This window comes from Vidua chalybeata, chromosome 3, assembly GCF_026979565.1.
Source record: "Vidua chalybeata isolate OUT-0048 chromosome 3, bVidCha1 merged haplotype, whole genome shotgun sequence".
NCBI lineage: Eukaryota > Metazoa > Chordata > Aves > Passeriformes > Viduidae > Vidua > Vidua chalybeata.
In genome coordinates this window covers 31,845,388-31,865,718 of record NC_071532.1, presented here as the reverse complement: position 1 = coordinate 31,865,718, position 20,331 = coordinate 31,845,388, and the positions used below count along the sequence as shown (strand labels likewise).

Sequence of the window (20,331 nt, the reverse complement as noted above, 5' to 3'; positions counted from 1 at the left end):
TCTGCTGCTGCTTCTGGCAGGGTCTGAACAGAGTAATTAGCAAAGGAGTGACATGGATGGCATGATTACAGGTGAGTTCTCACTACTGGCTGGCAATCAGCCCCGAGAGTCGGCCGAAGTCTCCATCCAGTGAAGCCAAAGCGATGCAGCCAAGCACATCGTTCATTCAGGGGCTGAGAGCTGAGGGAGGGCTTCCTTCAGAAACCAGTCTTGATTTCTTGGCTGCATTCAGCAGAGGCAAAACAATGCCTGGACAAACAGTCCTTGACTTGTGTCCCCTGTGCCATGTCAGTGTGACATTACTATGTTATTTCTCTGGCGTTTCTGTCAAGAAATGGCACACAGCCTTTATACCAGGCTCTGAGCAGACAGGGACTTCCTGGAAAGTTCATTCTGCACAGTGGGCTGATGAAGATGTGGGCTGGGGGCAAGGTGTGCCTGTAGGCGAGGGAGCTTTGCCTGGAAAGCCTTAGGAGGCTTATTTTCCAGTTGGTTTTGGCCAGATAATTAGCTGTGGTTTACCTCAGCTCTGTGCTTCGTCCCCGCAGAGCTGGCGAGGGGCTGCAGGAGAGCACACTGCAGCAGCACTGCCCAGCCATTTTTTGGCAGAAGAATTAAGTGCTCCCTAATTCTACCTTTGCCTTCAGACAGCAGATACAGCAGAGGACAGTTCCCAATGCCATCTGGCTGATTAAAGAAGATATCTCTGGTGTCCAGTGGGGCCAGCTGGCAGTTCATTTAAATTAGCAGAGAAAATACCCTGTGCTGTGGTGCTGCCAAAAGTAATTAAGTGTGACAACAAAACTGCATTCAATTTATCTTCCTTCTGGGATATTATCCTGATAAAGGGCACCCTAGAGGAGATGAGGATTGGATAGAACCCCCAGGTAAGTCAGTCTCAGGTCCCACCTTGTCCCTGACAGAGATGGATCTACCCACTCTTGGAGTCTTCCAGGGACAGAGAGAGCGAATCCTGCCATGCCACCTCTGCAGCATTTTGACCTTACTGGAGGAAAAACGTCCTCTAGTTTCCACACAGGTCCTTCCTGGTGTTATTCAAGTCTATCTTAGGCTGAACTGCTGCCCTCTCACATTTACTAGCCTGCTAAACACCTTCATCATCAGCTTGCTACTGTCTTGTGGTTCTCTGGACTCTCTCCAGGTTTTCCACTTGAAGTACAGCCTCCAAAGCTGGCCACAAGCCTCACCACAGCTTTATGCATGCAAAGAAAGGTGATGGAATCAGTAAAAGCCCTACAACCTCTGCTCCCACCTGCCTGTATGGTGTTCATTCCCTCTGCAGCAATGTTCCCCCTGTGCTGCTTCTGACTCACTGCAGCCACCATGTCCTTCCCTGAAAAACAAGTTGTTCCCTAGTGTGTATTTATGCAGTTGATTAGTCCTTCTGTAGAGTCCTGGGCTTGTCCCTACAGAGTAGCACTTTCTGTTTCCAGACCACTTCTCTGGCTGCGTGGATCCGGACACTGCCCTCACTGTGTCTGCGGCACTCGCAGCCAGCACTGGTGTGCAGCTGGGGAGCCTCTCCTCCAGCCCATCCTCAAGCCACAAATGAAAATACTGAGCAGAGCTGCTCAGGAGGGACCTTTCCACACACCTCTCTTTATCTCTTTGCAGGTCAGGAAAATCCATTCAGAGGAAAGTTCTCAAGTGCATTTTCACGCAGGACACGTCCCCCTGGCTTGCTGGCAGGAATGCTGTGTGAGACGGGGTCAGCATCTGAAGATTAGCAGGGATGGCTGACTGCTGCCACCTCTCACAGAATTAATTCCTCTGCCACCGAAGGGAATCAAGCCAGTCTGACACAGCTCGCTCTGGACAGAGCCACGGTGACTTTGTGGGGGTGTATTTTATTTTCTAAATGCATGCGAGTCACTTACTTGATTACTTCTTGCAGGAACTGAAGCATACCTGATTGGCCTGTAATTCTTCTCCTTTTTGACTCATTAAGGACAGTATGCCATTATCCTCAGACCAGATTCCCCCTTTCCATGCCTGTGAAATAGCACTAGAAGATGAAAAGCTGGAAGGAGTCTCCTGTAGGCATATGGATGTGGCACTTGGGGAACACAGTTCAGTGGTAGACACAATGGTGATGGCTTAAGACTTGGACTCAATGATTTTGGAGGTTTTTTCCAACCTCAGTGATTTTATGATTCTGTGGTTCTAACTCCCTCCCAACTCTCTACCAGCTAACAGAGGCAGGCCCAGGTACAGGGAGCGAGGTGATTGTCCCTTAGGGAAAGCCTGAGCGGAGTTCCTGGTCCTCAGCTGCTTCCCACCCTCCCCCTCACTGCTAGCCCTCACCAGCTTAGACAGGACCTGCTGTGTCCTGCCTCTAACCCATCCAAATAGCCTGGCACCCTCACAGGGACACATAGGATTGACCATTTCAAGGCAAGGGGACTAGAGGTGGGCAGTAGTTTCACACTTTTTAAACTATTTCCCATCTGCACCCAGATTCAAGTTGCAGTGGTGTACAGTTTCTGTCCAGTGCATCCAATGGTTTGCACACAAACAAAACCCAGCCAAAGGAAACGGGCAGTGTTCTTAAATGAAATGTCTTATTTCTTGCATTAGAAACATGGTTTCCTTCTTAAGTTATTATTATTTTTTTAAAATTTGATAACAAGAACCAACTACTTTGGGTCTGACAGGGCTGTTTGATCCAGGTAAGAACAAGCAATCACTTTCTTTGTGTTGATTAAGTTTTTTATTTTCTTTCCTTCTCCATCAACCAAGAGCTGCTGCATTTAGCCACTACTTTCTCTGCATGGCAGGTAAACTTAAAAGCAGCTATTTAATGAGATGGAAAGAAACTGCCAAGGGCTGCAGTTTGTCAGATGCTGCTGGTGAAACATAAGACACATTGACTCCTCTTGCCATTCTCTACTACCACCAGAGGGATGAAATACTGCTGCTGTGCCTGGGGACCACTTGACCTGAGCATTCCCACCACATGCTGCTCATCCATCCTCTGCCTCCCAAATTGCTGGAATCCAGCCAGATGTGGGAAGGAGTGTTTTGGAGATACTTCTAAGCTGTATGGTTTTCCCCAACAGTGAAACTGGAGAAGACCCTCCAAGTAAGACCCTCCTAAGCACCAACCCCTCTTAGCTGGAGAGCAGGGCTTTGGAGCAAAGCAAGTCAGTTTCAGTGGTGGCTCTTTGTCAGGACAGATGCTTTCCTGACTTTCCCCACAACAGCAGAGTGAGGTCCTGCCAGACAGCAACCTGCACACGGGGGTTGCGCCACAGAGGAAGAGCAGAAGAGTTTATGGTTATGAACATGCACTTACGGCACTACACACAACTCTGGCAGATTCTTGAAGACACATCACATGTGGACAGCAATTCACAATTTAGCCTCAGAAATAACCTGCTCTGCAGGTACATCTGGAAGGAAATGTGGTAGGTGGTTTCCAGGGAAAAGCGAAGAGCAGTACTGCCTTCATCCTGAGGAAAGCTTTTGCCTTGCACATGTTCAGGTTTTTAATATCCATCATTTGCTCTGCATGGGGACTGCCTTAACCGAAGCTGGCTCAGAAATTAGCAGGTGGTTTGGTGAGAGGCTTTAACCCCTGGGTTTGGCAGCTGAAAATGTGCACTGGTTTCCTGCTTTTTTTTTTTTTTTTCCAATTTCATCCATTTTGTCTCTGGGCAGATTCCTGGCAACTTCCTGAGATCCTCTTTCCCCCTCTGTTGTGCAGCCACAGATGTTATCAGCAGAGATGACAAAGTGGAGACTCTTCAAACCAAAAGGCAAAAGCTGCTGGTAAGATGGTCTCTGGGTGAAGGGCTTGCTTTGGGAACTGCCTGTCCTGTCAGCCTGAAAGGTCTCAGACCTGTTTGGTTTGAGGGCTTGCCCATCGGCCTCTGGAAAGGGAGTGGGGTCTTGCAGATGCCACCAGCACCCTGAGCTGTGTTTCTTCTGGCTTTGAAGGTGAGATATCACCTCCATCCTGTACACCAGGATACAGGAGATATGGCACAACTTTTACCCCAGTGAAAGCCTCTACCAGATGAAAGTTACAGAGCCTGTGTTCTGGTGTGGTAATATCTACTAACTGGTGATTTAAATTATGTACATTTTAAAAAGGACTCTTCTTTCCTTAAACTAATGTTTCAGTCAACTCAAAGGGTCTATGGGACGTCGTTCTAGGAGCAGCAAAACACTTCTGGCTCAGCCTAAGAACTTGGTCTGAAACATGAAAAAATACTCCAAAACAATGGGTAAATGTATCCTGGGGAAGAAGGGGAGGGTCCAGAAGAGTCCCCAGGGCTTTTCTGGGGACAGCTAGCTTTGGGAGCAGAACCGACCTAGCAAGAAGGTCTTACTAACCACAGATTTGCAGCCAGAGTCGAAAGGGACAAAGGGCTTTCTTGTTCAGATGGATGTGACCAGGGCAGAAGGGGCTCCAGACAGCAGAGTTCACAGTGCTCCCCCTTCCTGCGCATTTCATTTCATCCAGGGAAGTTCCTGACCCACATGGTGGGATGGGAGACTCTCCCCGGTATGTCACAGGGCCCATTCCCACTGCTTCCTAACAATTTCTCTGCCTACTGTGTTTCTCATGGACTTGCAGAGCCCATCCTGTGGCTCTTCCTCCCTAGAGTGCAGCCCAGTGGCTTGCAGGGACATTATCTGGGACCCAGTACCATTGCCAAGGGAAGGAGAAGTCAGGAGGGCGAGTGCACTGTACTTACTTGCAAGAATGACCATGTCCATGCCCCAAAATATGCTCATGATCCAGCCCACCATGACGATGGCCGTCAGGATCTGGATGAGGGCGGCAGCGATGTTCAGCCAGAAGACGCAGCACATGTGCCGGTCCGGGAGGTCGGTGCGGGCCCCGCAGAGCACGGTGAACGCCGACACGAACGTTCCTGGGGACACAGGAGCAGCACAGCGCCCTGTGAGAGCCACGGCAGCACCTCCTGCCACACCACTGCCCTCAGGCCTGCTCCCCTCATGGCCTCCTCAATTTACACTCCTGGACAAGGCCTCGCTTCCTATACTTGAAGACCAAGGTAGAAAAAGCACTCCTTGGGTTTTGGCTCTTTCCACCCCACCCACCTGAAACGCGGACGAAAAATCAAAACCCCACAATTCCTATAAAGATTTGTAGGATGGTATGTTTATTACAGCGCTGGATGCATGTGGGGGATCGTTCCCCTTCAAAGGACATGCGTGCCCCTGAGGACTCCTGATCCTTTTTTATTACTCCTTACTAATTTACATATGCATAGAATTTCACAATAGGTTTATGCATATACATTTTGCTGATTTCCCATTACACCGACATCTAGTTACACTTGTACTCAGTTTTTTGTCAGAAAGTACAGAAGGAACTCCTGGGTCACTCTGCCCTGTCTGTTTCAAGGTTTGAGGAGTCTTTCTTATCTCTTCAGCTTGGAAATTCGCTTTTTTTCTCCTTAGCTGGGGCAGTTTTACTAGTGTTGCAAAGTTACCAGACTAAACAGCATATTTTACTTATGCTAGCAAGCTCAAAGCAGCATATTTCACCTAAATCCAAATGTATTTCTACCCCGTTAAATTTTCACTCTGTCTCACACCCAACAGAAACCACTTCTGCACTGCAAGGGAGTGCTGTGTATCTGTGGACATACCTTTGTTCTGCATGGTGACTCTCTCCTGGGGAGAAACACTTACTACACAGCAGCTCTAAAAAGGAAAACTAAATCCAGAGCTAGGGGAGGACTGGCTCTAGGAATCTCTAATGGTCTGGCAGTCTATTACTATATAAAATACTGATTTAGAAGGAGCAGATACCAAAACAAAAAAGGAGTGGCACTGCATTTTTGCACAACACTTTCCCCAGTCACAAGCTGCTACCTGAGGGTGTGTTTTAACCCTTCAGAAGTAACTAAACTTCTTAAAGTGCTGGAGCCAGGGGACCTGGTGTAGCAGCCCTTGGCTCTGCTTGAGACCAACTTACCAATCTTGCAACCACACTTCAAACTTCCTAACATGTTTCAGATGAAGGATCTTGATGTATGAAAATTAAAGCTGGGGAAAAAACCAAAAACCTACACCTCAGCTGCCTTTCACAAAGATTTCTCCTAAATGTACACTCTTGGACAAGGCAGATTATTTACTTTTAGCTGATATGTTATGCTCATGGCCTGCTGAAGCTCACAGCTCAGGGAAGACTTATCTGTCCCACAACGAACATGAAGAAATACACACTATGGGTAAGGAGCAGAAGAAGCAGTTCCTGGCTCCTCTAAAATATGAGCTGTTGGCCAGGAGGTTCAGGCACCTTTTCTAAGTATGGATTTCAACACCTTTTAGCATTATGAATTGTCTTTGGGTTTTTCTAAAACAAATACAGCATTGCTAAGGTAAGTACCAAGGTGCAGTGTTGATTGTATTAGATATCACAGTCCTGTGAAATGCCTTCTTTCATCAGTATCTTGAATTAAAATGATGGTTTCTACAAAAACTGCCTTTTTTCCTCTTAAAGGATGGAAGCCTGCAAACATTCTGTAAGATGTGAATGAATGAGCACATCTTCAGTGCACGAGTGCCTTGTTGAACTCAGAGGAAGGTGGGAGTCCCTTGATTGGACTGAAGACAGGGACAAAACACTCAGTTTACACCCTTGTAGTAAATCTTATCAGACCAAGAGAGCAGAACCATCTGGTTAGAAGCAAAATACCATTTTGTCCTGCACTTCCAGGGAGGTGGAAAAGAGAATCTCTTTCTTTGCCGCCTCTTCCTCAGTGGGTCACAAGGATAACAGGCAGCTGAGATGCCAAAATGCTGGGCAAGGCTAGCTACAGCCTATTTTTAAGCCTGCCACCCTCTGCAAGCTTCAATTCCAGCCTTCCTAACACTCCACTAGCTCCTAAAACCCTGCTTATCTTCCTGCCGCTGGCTGGATCTGATTTCTTATTCCCACCCCCTCCCTGTGGCACCTGCCAGAGCTGGGCATGGAGCAGGCATGGAGGGGAGTGAGTGAGTGCTGCTGGGGCAGGGGGAACACAGCCCTACAGCAGAGCATCACTGGCAGGCAACATCTTCTACATGAGAAACATCCCTGGGCTTCCTCCTTGGGCTTTCACAGGCGGCGTTTCATCCCCTTATCCACAAAACCAAAAGGGGAAATCATTATAATCCCAAAGGACGTTGTGTAAGTCTCCCCACAGCTGTCTTTATCTCTTTGGCTTTGTCTTCCATGTCTCTTGTGTCCCCTGTGTGGGATTATGTGACATCTCTGCCCTGCTTCACCCACTTTTTTTTCCCTTTATAGTTTATCAAAGCAGAAGGAAGCCTGGAATATTTCCCTCATGCTTCCTGAAAGTGTTTTCTTCAAAACTACACCACAGCACTCTCCGAGATTAAATATGAACTGAGGCAAGATCAGAGACTGGGTGTTTATGTTTTCCCATCAGGATGCAAAATCTTGCAAAATGAAAATGCCTGTCTCTTTTTTAAATTAAAATCTTCCCCTCTTGTGTAACCTTTAACTCTTCCAAGATATGCTACAAAGAAAGGTAAAAAATCAGCAATAATTCTTACACTACAGCTTCAAATTCTTCCAGTGAAGCTTTTAAGATACTTACATTGTTAGAGCAAGCTGCTGAATTAGCCAATTAATGCCCTAAATACCACAGTGACTAAGCTAAAGTCTAGTCCCATTCAGAAAGGAATAAAGCTAACAAAGCAATTAAGTGTCCTCCTCTGGACTGTGAATAGATACAGAAACTGGGATTAAAATCTCATGAACCTTGACTTCTGATTCCTCTTGAGGCCACTTTCCTCCTCAAGGGAGCCAATTCATTTTTCCAATGTCAGTGCATTTTCTTTATTACTTATGATGAGCCAATCTTTGGGAGCTTACTGGCTTTTTTGAATACAAGATTTTAGCTGTGCCAGCAGGCATAGGATGGAAGCATTTTTCCTCTACTCCACATATGCTTGAGAATGTGAAGCAGGAGTAAGAGTCTTAAATGCTTTTGCCAAAGTAGATGTTTTCCCCTTAGAAGCCATCATGGTTACACACTGCTAGATCTGGAATTATTTGCATCTGGAAATGGAGAGGTGGAGAGGAGGAGGAGGAGAAGGAAGGCAAGCAAGCTGTATCTGCTGATACCACGTGGCTGCCCCAGAGCTGGGGCACTGAACCATTTCCCTTCCTGACCAGGCATTCAGACACTTGAATCCCTACAGCCCAGAAATCCTAAACCTGGAATGCCAGCTGCTGGGGTGATGTTGGCCAAATAAATCAGCAGTCCCAAAAGGTCTCAGGTTGTGAGTGCAAACAGCAAACACAAACCAGTAACTCCACAAGCAGATATAATGAACACACATGCAGTTATGCCAGTATAACATAAGTTATAGTAAGCATTTCTTCTAGCTTCCCAATGGAAAACACCTAAACTGCAATGAAATCTGGGATTATTCTAAATCATTAATTAATACAGGCTCTTTGGGGACACAGGGGAGGTGATGAAGATGTCCTGTCCTGTTTTTAATGAGTCTGTTCGGCCCCTTGCAATCACCTGGCTGAACTGTACAGCCCCTGCTGCACCTGAAGCCAGCAAGTACCAGGGGCTGGGCACAGGGATGGGTGGAAGCTGAGGATTGTTCTTCTGGAGCAGCTGGGAGGCAGAGGGTGAAGGCACTATGTGCAGTGAGGCTGTCAGGGGGTGTCACACCGATCTCACTCACTTGGGACAGTGTCAGCCAGCTGGGGCACCCACATGGTACTGGGATAGAAAAAGAGCCCCTGGGAGCCTCTGCTTGCTTTGGCTGTCAGCACAATTGGGGTATTTTTAGATTACACCAGTAAATGCAGAAAGATGCTTGTTTCCAGCAGTTTGCCCCATTGAACATGAAGGGGATGTGTTATCTGCAGAGAAACACAGTTAAATGAAGGGGCAAAGGAGGGGGTTTTGCCCTTTCCTCTCCTCTCCTCTCTGGTCCATTGTCATGCAGGATGAAGTCCCCTCTTTGGTGTCTGCTGCTACGTTGGCAGCCATGGCCTTCCCAGGAGCGTCATCTGCTGGTCCTGGCCTCACAGAATACAGTATACACATACAAAATTGTATGAGAGGGATAGTTTGGGGTTTTTTTCTTTTAGAGCAAAACCTCACACCCTGGAAAGGGATGCCCTGGTTTCCTATTGTTTGTGTCACTCATCCAGGGTGGAGAAAGGCATGAGGTCAAGACCATGGCCTGTCCTGAACAGTCTCCTCTGTGTTATGTGAGTGCAGAAGGGGATGTGTTATGGAATACCTTAAGCTGCAGGAGAGAAGTTTTTCCTTTCCTGGTTTTACAAGAAAGCCTATCCTGGGCACTCCTGCAAGAGCTTTAGTCAGACGCAGAGCTTGGCACATTTCATGTGGAGGACCAGCTGTGATGGCACCTTCCCAGGAGCATCAGAAGTGGGAGCCTGGTTGGAGCCACAGGGAAACAGGACACTGATGACCGCAGTGGAAGTGCAAGTAACTTGAGCATGCAGACAGTTTGGTGGGTGTGATTGCCAGGTATCTGAGACTTCGCAGAAGCATCTCTGCTGTAAGGAAATCACATCTAATGAGCTGGAACAGGTGGAGGAACAGCAGAAACTAAATTACTGCAATCAGGAGCCACATGTGGAGATGGTGATGATGGTGATTCTATGATGATAATGATCCCTACCCTACAAAAGCCTGGAAGGCAGGGAGGGGGTGTGGAGTATTTCTTCCTCTTCCTGAAAGCCTGGAGTGCATTTAAGATATTCCCCTGTAGTGCTGGGAGTAAATAAGGCAGTGTTACGGTGCCTCCTTTCCTGCTCCCAGAGAGGAAAGCCAGGGCCACGTCACCACTCAGGAGCTGGAGCAAGGCTGCAGGAAGCACACAGCTGGAGGCAAGTACAGGCAAAGATGGGAACAAAACTGGAGGTGTCTGTGGGAGCAGGGCTGTTGGATCATCACAGGGAGATGTATTTAACAGTGTGTGCTTTGTGGGGATGAGCTGTACCTTGTATTGTGTCAGGGGAGCGCTCTGTATGGGGACATGTCTGCTATGTGTGTCTTTGAATCTTCTTAAGTAAAATGATTATTAGCTGTCATTAAACAGTGCTGGCAGGTATGTGAGGCAGATGTTGTGGATGTGCTGAAAATTCATGAGATGTGCAGGCTCTTACTCATGTGAGTCAGAAAAAGCTGTGCAAGAATGGTTATAAGGGCTGCACTCCTTGCCTTGGTATAAAAATTAATATGGTATCTATTGGTCAAGACATCCTTGGCTCCCCAGTGCCATGAACTTGTTTTTATACTCTATTAGAGCTGTAAGGAGTCATTTCAGGAGTGGAGGCCTCTCATCCTTGGCATCAATCCAGTGCCAGCTGTAGCCCTTAGGGTTATGATGAGGGACACCACTAACCCTTGCTTAGGGAAGGGGTAAGGCACTATGTGCTGATGCTCAGCACCATCCCCCTCTCTGCTTAGCTGGGTAGAGCTGGGCTGTGGAAAGGACACAATTAACAAGGTGATAAAATGGAGTTGCAAAACATTAATGCCCAGGATGATGATGTGCTGAAGTTTCCTAAAGCAGACCATTGTTTGTGTCATTGCCTGAGGAAACAGGTGCAAAGTCAAAAGCCCTGGAGGCATTCTGGCCAATGTGAATCCTAACCAGTATCCCCATTCTTCACCTGGCTGGATCTCACTGGGCTTGGGCTGCATGAGGGAGAATCTGCTAGTGCAGGTGTGTCACCCTGAGATAAAAGTGCTTTCTCCCCAAGCTCATTGCAGCTCTCTGAACAGAAAAGGCTGATTCAGGAAAATATTTTAGGTACCTCTGTGTTGTCCTCTGTGGTTATTGCTGCTTGTGAGTGCAGGGTTCCTGTCAGGGTGTCCACTCTGCCTCTTCTTCCCATGGCTCCCTCAGAGAGCTGTGGTTGGCAGGGGGCAATCAGTGAACCTCTTTGGCTGGCAGCAAAAGTAGAGGTGTAGAAGCTGCAGGGTGTCCTCTTGAGGGAACTGACCTTTATTGAGTACCTGGCTCTGTGGCCAGCTGTGCTCCTTTGCCCGGGGACAAATTCCTACCCAGTTTCCTCAGAGGAACACCAAGCCACTTGCCATTCATAGAAAGAGATGAAAATCAGTGCACAGGGTTACAGCTGCACTCCTGGAGCACAGCATCCAGCTGCACAGTCTGTGGCCTTCTCCCAGTGAGCAGTTGGGAGCACTGAGGAACTCCTGGTGCTGCTGCTGAGCCAGAGCTTAGTGCAGGGTATGGAGGCTGTCACTGACCCTGCAATTCCTCACTGGTTATTGGTTATTGGCTGCTGGACTTGTTTCTCTTGGTTGGACTTGATGACCTTAAAGGTCTTTTCCAGTCTTGATGATTCTGTGATACTGTAAAATATGAAGAATGTAGAGGTGGCAAGACTGCAACAGAGTGCTGCAGCACCAGTAAGGCTCAGGTGTCCCCCACAACCTGTCAGGGGCATCTCCTGCATCCGTCCTCTTGCACTTCATTTCAGTCACAGAAGTAAGTCAGCACTGACTGCAATTACCTGTTTTGGGGTCTTTTTTCCTAGAAATAAGCATGTTTTAGACTAACATCTTAAAAGCTCAGGTTTTAGGATAAAGCTTAATTAAACAGGCGTGGGCAAGCTTTTTTCCCCTTTCCAGTATCCATACAGACTGAAGTCTGCCTCTGCGAATACAGTGCAAGGGGGCCAGAGTGGATAGGTCGTTTTAACAATTTGAAGGGTAAGAAGAGCAAGAGCAGTTGACAGCTTAGAGAAAAGGAGGCTTACTTGGTCCCTCTTAGAATTAACAACCTGAATCCCTCAGATTCAGATCTGCCAGGGGGGGACATCAATGACACCTTGGTGCAAATGCCAGGTCCCGTGGACAGCTGTGTGAGCAGGACTCGGGCAGGAACAGCAGGAGCCCAAGGGTAGGAGAGGAGAAAGGGAAGGAGGAGAGAGTGGAGGCAGCAAATGTGACAGAACCTAGATGTTGCCATGGAGAGTAGCTCATGATTTTTTTTTCCATGGCCTGCTATTAAAAGTGTTTTGTTTAGCTTCTGCCAGCACATTGTTTTTATTTTCCCCTTCCATACCCAAAGAACACTTAGAGGGAATTTTGGCTCCCTCCATTCTCTTTGGCCTCGCTGTGGGCAAAAATATACAGTCACTTGACAAGAGAGAGCTGGCACCTGCAATCCTTGTCTCCACAGGGCTTGTTCCAAGTCCTGAGCCTGCAGAAGGTAGGCTGTGTATGGGATTAGCTCTCTGCTTTCCCTACACACATGGAAAATGACCAGCACATCCCAAAGCTCTGTGTGCCCATGGCTGATGCCAGCTTTCTCAGCACCTGACTGTAGCTCCAGCACTGAGCTCTGCATTTGTTTGTTATCAGGAGCTTTGTGTCATGTGGTCAGAGCACACTTGACAGTGTTTGTGTAGCTTCCACAGAAGACAGCCCACGTGCAAGTAAGACAGCAGTGCCTTTGCATCAAAAATGAGGTTTTTCTCATATTTAATGCTCTAGAAAAAGTTAAGTCTTCTAAAAATGCAGAATTTTTTAAACTAAAACTTCAAAACTTGACTGCAACAAACTTTCACAGACTTCCAAGGCTAAAAATACACAGCAAAATCTTAAATTACATTGGGGGGGGAGCTGCATGGAGGTGAAGTGACTTACTAAAGCTTTAATTGTACACGGACCCATCAAAATTATTTTTACTCTGCAGGGCTGCAGTGTTTTGAACACTTAAAAGCAGCCACCCATAAATAGTGAGATTGAAGTACAGCTTGTTCCACTGCCAGACATTCCACAGTCCTTGGGTGAAGTTTTCCAGTCCAGTTGTATGGTTTAAATCTGTTGACTTGATGCATAAAATTAAGGGTGTGCTTGAAGTATTTGAGACTGGAGAATTTTTGCTGAACAGCAAATGCAAGGCCCCAGATAATCCACGGTGGTGGAGCAGACCTCAGAATTCTGCCAGGACTTGCTGAATTATCTTTGCAAGTTGCACCTGCTTGATTCCCAGGTATTTTTTTTTTTTTTCCCTCCTTTTGGATAAATGATGTGGTCCCAGAACCACCAAGGACATTTTGCATCATGCTTTACAACAGTATGAGCCACTGTAGAGAACATGTAATGTCCCAGAAGTGGGGGGGGAATATTGCTACATGGACAGGAAATAGACATAGGAAATAGGCAAGCTGTAACAAGTAACACCTACCACCTACAGTCAAGGAATATGAATTGCTGGAGATAAGCTCATCAAAGTACATCAGGAGTGGATGACAGCCCATCTGCCTGTTAGACAGGGAATGAAGAGCCAGGGAGGCTGAGCAACATGCCACTGGTTCCGCTGTGAAAACAGCTGAGGCACTGCAGCCTCGCTCATGCTCAGTGCTCGCTTTTTTTATTTACTAATGGAATAGAAGGAAGATTTTTAATTAATTTGCATCCTTATTAAGTATGCCAGCATTCAGAGAAGTAATGCAATTGGCTTCCAATTATAACAAATATAAGGGAGAACAAAAGGCATGACCGCTGTTTACAGCACCAGGGCACTTTGCTGAGAGCTCATCTGAACCAGGTGGACTCATTCCTGCTGCTCTGTAACTTTATCAGCAATTTAAAAGCTCTTTTTTATGGAATCAGCTCTGCTGCTGGCTTCTCTCTACTGTCTCTCTCCTGCCATACAGAACTTTCTGTATTTATACTGTCTAGTATGAAACCAGGTACTTATCCCACCTTGTGTTCCCTTCTCCTCCTGCCATGCTTGGATGCTCTGCCATGGCTCTCCTAGTCCCAGGCTGCTCTGCACCCACCCACTGCAGGAACCTGGGACTTACATGAGAGAGGAACCAAGGAGCCAGAAATAATCATCCACTAAACCATCTCTTATTTTTAAGACTCTGATCCTATTCAAAGAAATTAATTTTTGTTTCCTTGATGTGCATCCAGAAACAAACCTCAAGCCATTCTGTTTTGTGCTGTTGATTCAGAAATAATTTGAATCTGGCTTTTCACCCAAACTTGACCAACCTGGAAGCTTCAACAGCAGAATGTCTGGGGAGAGCCCCTCCTCATTTCAGAGAGGCCATGAAACCTCCTGCAAGAAAAGCTTTCTGACTTTCTGATCCCTCCAGTTTCTAAAGGATGCTGGAAGTAAAAGCTGTGTAACAGCAGAAGCATAATGAGGAAAAGGCTATGGACTCTTATGAGCTTTCACACAGGCTCTTGCCAATTATACAGTGATGAACTGAAGTTTATTCTTAATTGTCTGTGCCACGGAAAGCTCTTTCTCATCAGAGCAGGAGGAGGGCACACAGGATCCCCCAGCTCCCAAACGAGTTTAAGGGCTGCTGGGTGAAGCCACATCAAACGCTCACGCCTCTTCTGCCTCTGCCCTCGCATGGGTTCAAGTGCCATCAGCACCCATCCTGGGGAGCTCTCACGGAGCAGAAGGAAATAGCAGGCCAGGGCCAGTGCAGGCTCTCTCCCTCCAGCTCTGCCTGGGTGACCCAGCCCAACAGCCACAGCTCCAGGCAAGGTCTGCAGCTGCTGTGCCTCCTCTGTCTCTCTCATCAATGCCTTGAGATGAATTTAGCCCTTTGAAGCTCCCTAGGAAGGTCTGCTCTGCTCATGAAGGGATGGATTAACTACTTCTAAGATTCACTGAGCAGTGACTCTGAGCTTGCTGTGATACCCTGGAGCCCTTGACTGTGAAGACAAATCATGTTAATTAGGGACTACCAAGACACAAGACAGAATTAATCTTATTAGAAAGTTAGATGGGGATGCAGAGCAATTAGAGGTTATTCTACTGAACAAGGCAGCTGAAATGGCAGTGTAATAAATTGCATCAGCCTCCAAAATCACCTTAAAGTACAAGCTATCTTTTAAGGACTAGAGGAATGTAAAACAAAACTGACATAAATGTTCGGAGATCTGCGGTGATAAGTATGCAGGAGGCTAACAAAAGCATCCTTTCATCTTTTTTCCTTAATCCAGAAAACTCAGTGCACACATTTTATGAGCCAAAGTGTCTCAAGCAGGGACAAACAGGACATAAGAGAATTGCACTCTGTAGCTAAGTGATGTGGTGCTGTACTCAGGAGTCTGGAATACGATTTGTGAGACCAGAACTCCATCCTGGATTTACAGCTGCTTGCTAAGTAATTCTGATGCTATAACTTGATTCTTATAATGCCAAAGTAACATTATTAAGGTGTTAATTTAGCAAGTCTGCCAGGAAATTTAGTGTCTAGCCTGATGGGGCTATATCCTTGTTGTTCTGTTCAGTGCTACCATTAGTCAAATAGTGACCAAGTCTTGATTTTAAAGGACACTTTTCATAAAACCACTACTCTTAGATGAAAGGTAAAGCACTTTACCTACTAAAGCCATTGCTGTTTTGCTGATGTACATAGCATCCAATATATTTAGGAGATGGCGCTTTGCACTCTAAGTTTGGCTTTGGTACCTTCAGGTGATTCAGACACTTTACAAACAAAAATCTCATTTCACGGTCGTTTACTTGACTGAGGATATCAAGATGTTTTATCCTATTCAGCAAAACCATTAGTGAGCATTTTCAACAATACATGCAGCTTTTGCATCCCTTTTAACTGGAACTTCCCACGTTACCATCCGTGACCAGCAGATTCGAACATGAAGGGTTCTGCAGAAGAGCAGTGTGGGATGAGGAGGACAAGGATCCTCTCAGAGCTGAGCTGCAGCAACCCGCGGCCTCCTTGGTGAGGGTGCTGTAATTCTAGAGAGGTGGAGCACAAAGCCAGAGTGAGCCTCTACACATAACCAGTCTTGCTCCTGTGGACAAGCTCTGGAGTCTTCCACAGCCATTTTGGCTCCCCTTGGAAAGGCCCCATGCAGGCCAACAAAAGCAAATCTCTTCTGGCAGCAGGGAAATGAGCTGTGGTACCTCGTGCCTGACACCACCCCAGCCTAGGCTCCATAAATAGTGCAGGCTGGAGTGACCCCTGACTTTACAGATTCTGTGGATATGAGCACCAGCCAAGACAAATGAATCCGGCCCAAATAGAACAGTTTTCTAAAAGGAAGATTTCTGATGAGGATGGAGAAAATGTGGATATTATGGAGGCTAGTGCACGTGTCAGTACCAGCAGGTATCCTGTGATGCTGTGCAGAAGGACCTGAGCAAGCTGCTCTACTTTAACCCACTTGGTGGAAGGACTAAGTGACTCCCAGAAGCCTCTTCCAGTCCCAGCTATTCTATGGTATTCCAGTAACTTTAACTGCTCCACGCAAAGCTTAGCTGATCTCCCTGGTTTTGTTTCCCAGGGCTGTGTTCTTCTGCCACCACAGCCCTTGAACACAGGCCTCTTCATGATTTCTCAATTTATTTTTGAAGAGCTGCTCTAGCTCTAAAATGTCAAGTGCAATTACTCTCACAGCAATCAGAAAACTTGCTTTGGAGCTGCTGATCACACCAAAACAGGTGAACCTCAAGTCACTCCCCTGAGCTGTGCATGCTCCTGTCAAACAGCTCAGGCAGCCTCTGAGGGGAGATGCTTTGTACTGAAGGGAAATACTGCTTTGTGCACAAGTATGGTCCTTCTTTAGAAGAAATATCTACTTGGATAAAATCATCATTTCTGCAGGGACTAGTCATCTTCTGTCTGAGAGCAAAGCCAAAGGAAATGCCACAGCTTAGTTGAGCAGGTCACAAACATAGATGAGTTCTTGTGTTCAAATGCCAGGTTATCCACAAACAGTTAATGCTTCTTGGCCATCTGGACGTGTCCAGCAAGGCTTGCAAAGGCACAGCACTGTAGATGTGCTTGTGAGATTTTATAGTGGTCTTTTCATCTGAATTCCCTCTTCCTCCCATCACTTGGAGTTCCTGTGTTCCCAGTTTGCAGCAAATCTTGATTTACATATATTTCTGTCCAAGGACTGATTTTCCCTTTACCAAATACTTTTCAATATCTGCCAACTAGCTGCTGATCAGCACTAGATAAAAATTCATGCCTTTTTTTTTTTTTTTTTTAGATGTCACAAAGAACTGAGCTACCAACATCACAATAGAACACATAATGATTTTGAGTAAAATACCAAAAGTAATACCTCTATGTATAAAGACTCAAGAAACTCATTTTTTGGAGGCTAGAGGAGATTTATATGGAGTGAGGTGTACCAGGAAAAAGGGTTATGCAGAGAAACTTGAAATTAGCATGGTTTCATCCCACATCTTCCTTTTCTTAATTCTGATGTGGAACAGGTTACAATGAGGTTGGGCACAATGGTAACGTGGTTCAACACTCCTATGCAGGACTGCTGGAAGCACTTATCTCACTGTCAAACAGTGCAGCTGAGATTCAGCCTTTTAAATATTCCTTCCAGAAGTCAGTCTGGGGGCAGCAGACCAACCATGACACCTGACACTGACATTGCAATGCAAGACTTCTCAATCTAAACAAAGATGTTGTTTCTCTGCTTCTGTACACCCTCCAGTTTGGCTAACTGGAATTCACTATGGTCAGTTTTCCATTGTGTTTTCTAAGCAAGGCTGATTTTTTGGGGAGTACCAGTCCTGCAGAGGAAAGGGAATCCACATTTGCCACTTGTGTGCCAGCCAGGGCCAGGCTTCAAGTGGTAAGCAGTGTTTGCACCCCAGGCTCTCCCTGGGCCCAAGAGCTCTTTCTGTAGTTCTTGACTGTCCCCAAAGCTACTCCTCCCATATTTTCTTGGGAACTGGGTACTGTGTCTCTCAAGAGCCCGTGGCTCCCTGGAACAGCTCAGAAAGCTTCATCACCTCCCACTCACCAAGGACTGCCTTTTGCACTTTACATGGCTCCCCCAGTTCAGGACTCTGAACCAGAGGAATGCATTTCCTTGGAAAGGAGTAGTGGGCATAGGAGGAAAACACTTCTTTCAAGAAGGCCAGGCACAGCTGAGGGACCATCCATCTAACCTTTATTCATTCCTCTGTTGTTTTACTTTTCCTTCTGCCAAAAAATACATCTATATTGGACCCAGATTCATCCCTGACAGAAATCCACTGACTGCCAGAGTTACACCAGGGATTAATTTGGCTCACCAGGGCTAACCTGATCTTGGCAGCAATTCTGCAGTGCAAACTGCAGAAAACAGTACTTTTAAATAATAGTCACAGCATACACCTGCTGCTAGGTATGAGGTTGATAAATTCAAACATGGATAGCATGGATACATCCTTAAGCAGAATTAGAAATTGTAGAAAAGTGATTCTATGTGCATACATGTACTTTCCTAACTTTTTTGTGAGTCTGGTGAGCTGTGTGAGGAGCAGGCTCTGCTCAGCAGATGGTGTTGCTGTCCTTGCTCCCCAGCTGAGCAGGCCCAGGCACCTGGTGATCATGGCAGGTTCTTTGGGCTTGCCTTGTGCCCAGCAGCTGAACAGCTGTGAGACTCATTATCCAGCTCCTGTGAGTCTCTAGCTTCTAATGGCAGCTGTGGTTTAAGGTCATTTGGATTCACTGTATCAGCATTCACACTACAACATGAATTCAGTGTATGGGACTGCACAGCTGAAACTAAGGGGAGGTCTACACTGTACCCCACTGCAGAAAAAGGTCTCTTGCAGGTCTCCTACCTCAGCAGAATTGTGTCAGTCATGCAGCTTCACTTGTCTCTCCAGGCCCCATACCAACTCCCTTCCTCTCTTGCTTTATCTTGGAAATGTTGCAAACGTTTCTGTCCTCTCTGCTGAAACAGTTCTCACCAAGGTCTGCAGAGTCTGGATGAGTGTCAGGACCTGTGCTCCACGTTTCTGGTTCCTAGCTCTGGCCTGAACCAGGGCTCTCTGACATCTTGCCTTCTGCCTCCCTTCTGTCTCTGACCCTGCCCTCTGAGTATCTCTCACTCTTTGTTGCCATCCTTCTCTTCCTGTTTTACAGAGGCACTGACTCAGCCTCTGCAATTCCCTTCCCCATTCTGCTCTCTCCATAATATGCCCCCTTTAAACTTCACCTGCACACAAGCCTTTGTGTGCCATCTCCATTTCTTTGCCAGTGACTCAACTCCTGCATCTCTTCAGGACACTTCTCCCATATCCTGCCCACTCCTTGTGGTCTCTGTGCTTGGACATTCTCTCCTCTTAATGAAGATGGCAAAGTCAAACTCAATTTCTTTGCACAGTGAATGTTTCTTATTGATGACACCAACAACCACCTTTCCAACAATCTGGCTTGCAAGGAAATATAAAAGGCAGATAATTATGTATTTTATTCCTCCCTCTCCTTTCCACATGCAGTCAGGTTGCTCCAACTTCTATTTCTTTTTCCTCTCTCTCATAAAATTAAGTATTTTTTCCTTCCTTATATTCACCTACTCTCCAGCCAGAGTTCCCTTTCACATGCCACATCAAATGCTTTTCCCTCTAAGACTTGCCTTTCAGAGCTGGTGAAAACCTGTTATTGTTTCTGTTTACAGACATCCTGCAACACAAATGCCCTACCTTGAATTAGGGATTTGTTCTAGATCCTGTGTGACAAAAGGTAACTTGCTGTAACAATTTATTTCTGTAGTTAACCGATGTCCTGGTGTATATTAGGAATCTAGAAAGGCTGCATCAGTTAAACCACTCTTGTGCCTTTTTATTTATAGGTCAGATGCTTTTCTTGCACATGTAGGTACCTGCAGTTCTGACTACCAAAAAGATAGGCAGCAATACTTTCTCCTGCCCAAAATTCAATAGTAGTGCTCTTTCCCACACCCCTCCCCAAAGCATGGGCTCCTGTGTGCTCTGAAAGCACGGACCACTGATGTGCTGCTATACACCTCGATGTTCTCCTCCTACTGAGGGATTCCTTACTCTTCTCTGCTAATCCCTACAGGTGTCTGAAGTGTATTTCTACAGTCATTATAACTTCCTACACTTAAGCATTAAATTACCCCACATTTCTAGCTAAAATAATTAATTTTTCTTTTAATTTTAGTGATTAAAAGCATAGCACTTTTTCTTCTCTCACATTTTACAAAATGCAATTTCTAGTACAGTACTGTACAAAAGCAGCAATCTGACCCATCAGAACTATTCTGCCATCTTTTATTGTGCCTTGTCTGCAATGAAAAAAAAAATAAGCATGTATTTTTAGCTGTGCTACACAGAACAATAGCAGAGGCCTGTTATTGTCATTTTAAGGACCATTTGTTTAACCAGATGCACTCATGAAAAATTATCTTAAATTTTACAATTAGCATTTTTCAGAGAAAAGTGTCTGTTCGATGAAAAATCCAAAGACACTGATGCACTAAGACCTTACCACAGAGCAGCTGCACCTTACTCCTTTTCTTGGAAATA

General features: G+C 46.1%; 1 protein-coding gene across 6 annotated transcripts in view; it reads right to left on the bottom strand.

The window, feature by feature from the left end:
• The window catches only part of STUM (stum, mechanosensory transduction mediator homolog), a 47,860-nt gene that overhangs the window by 10,310 nt on the left and 17,219 nt on the right, over positions 1-20,331 (bottom strand). For 3 of the 6 annotated variants that reach the window (XM_053939405.1, XM_053939404.1, XM_053939403.1), the window contains exon 2: positions 4,716-4,904. In XM_053939405.1, the coding sequence (XP_053795380.1) occupies positions 4,716-4,904 (189 nt within the window). The remainder of the gene's footprint in view (positions 1-4,715; positions 4,905-20,331) is intronic. The other 3 variants (XM_053939407.1, XM_053939406.1, XM_053939408.1) reach the window with 1 other exon arrangement.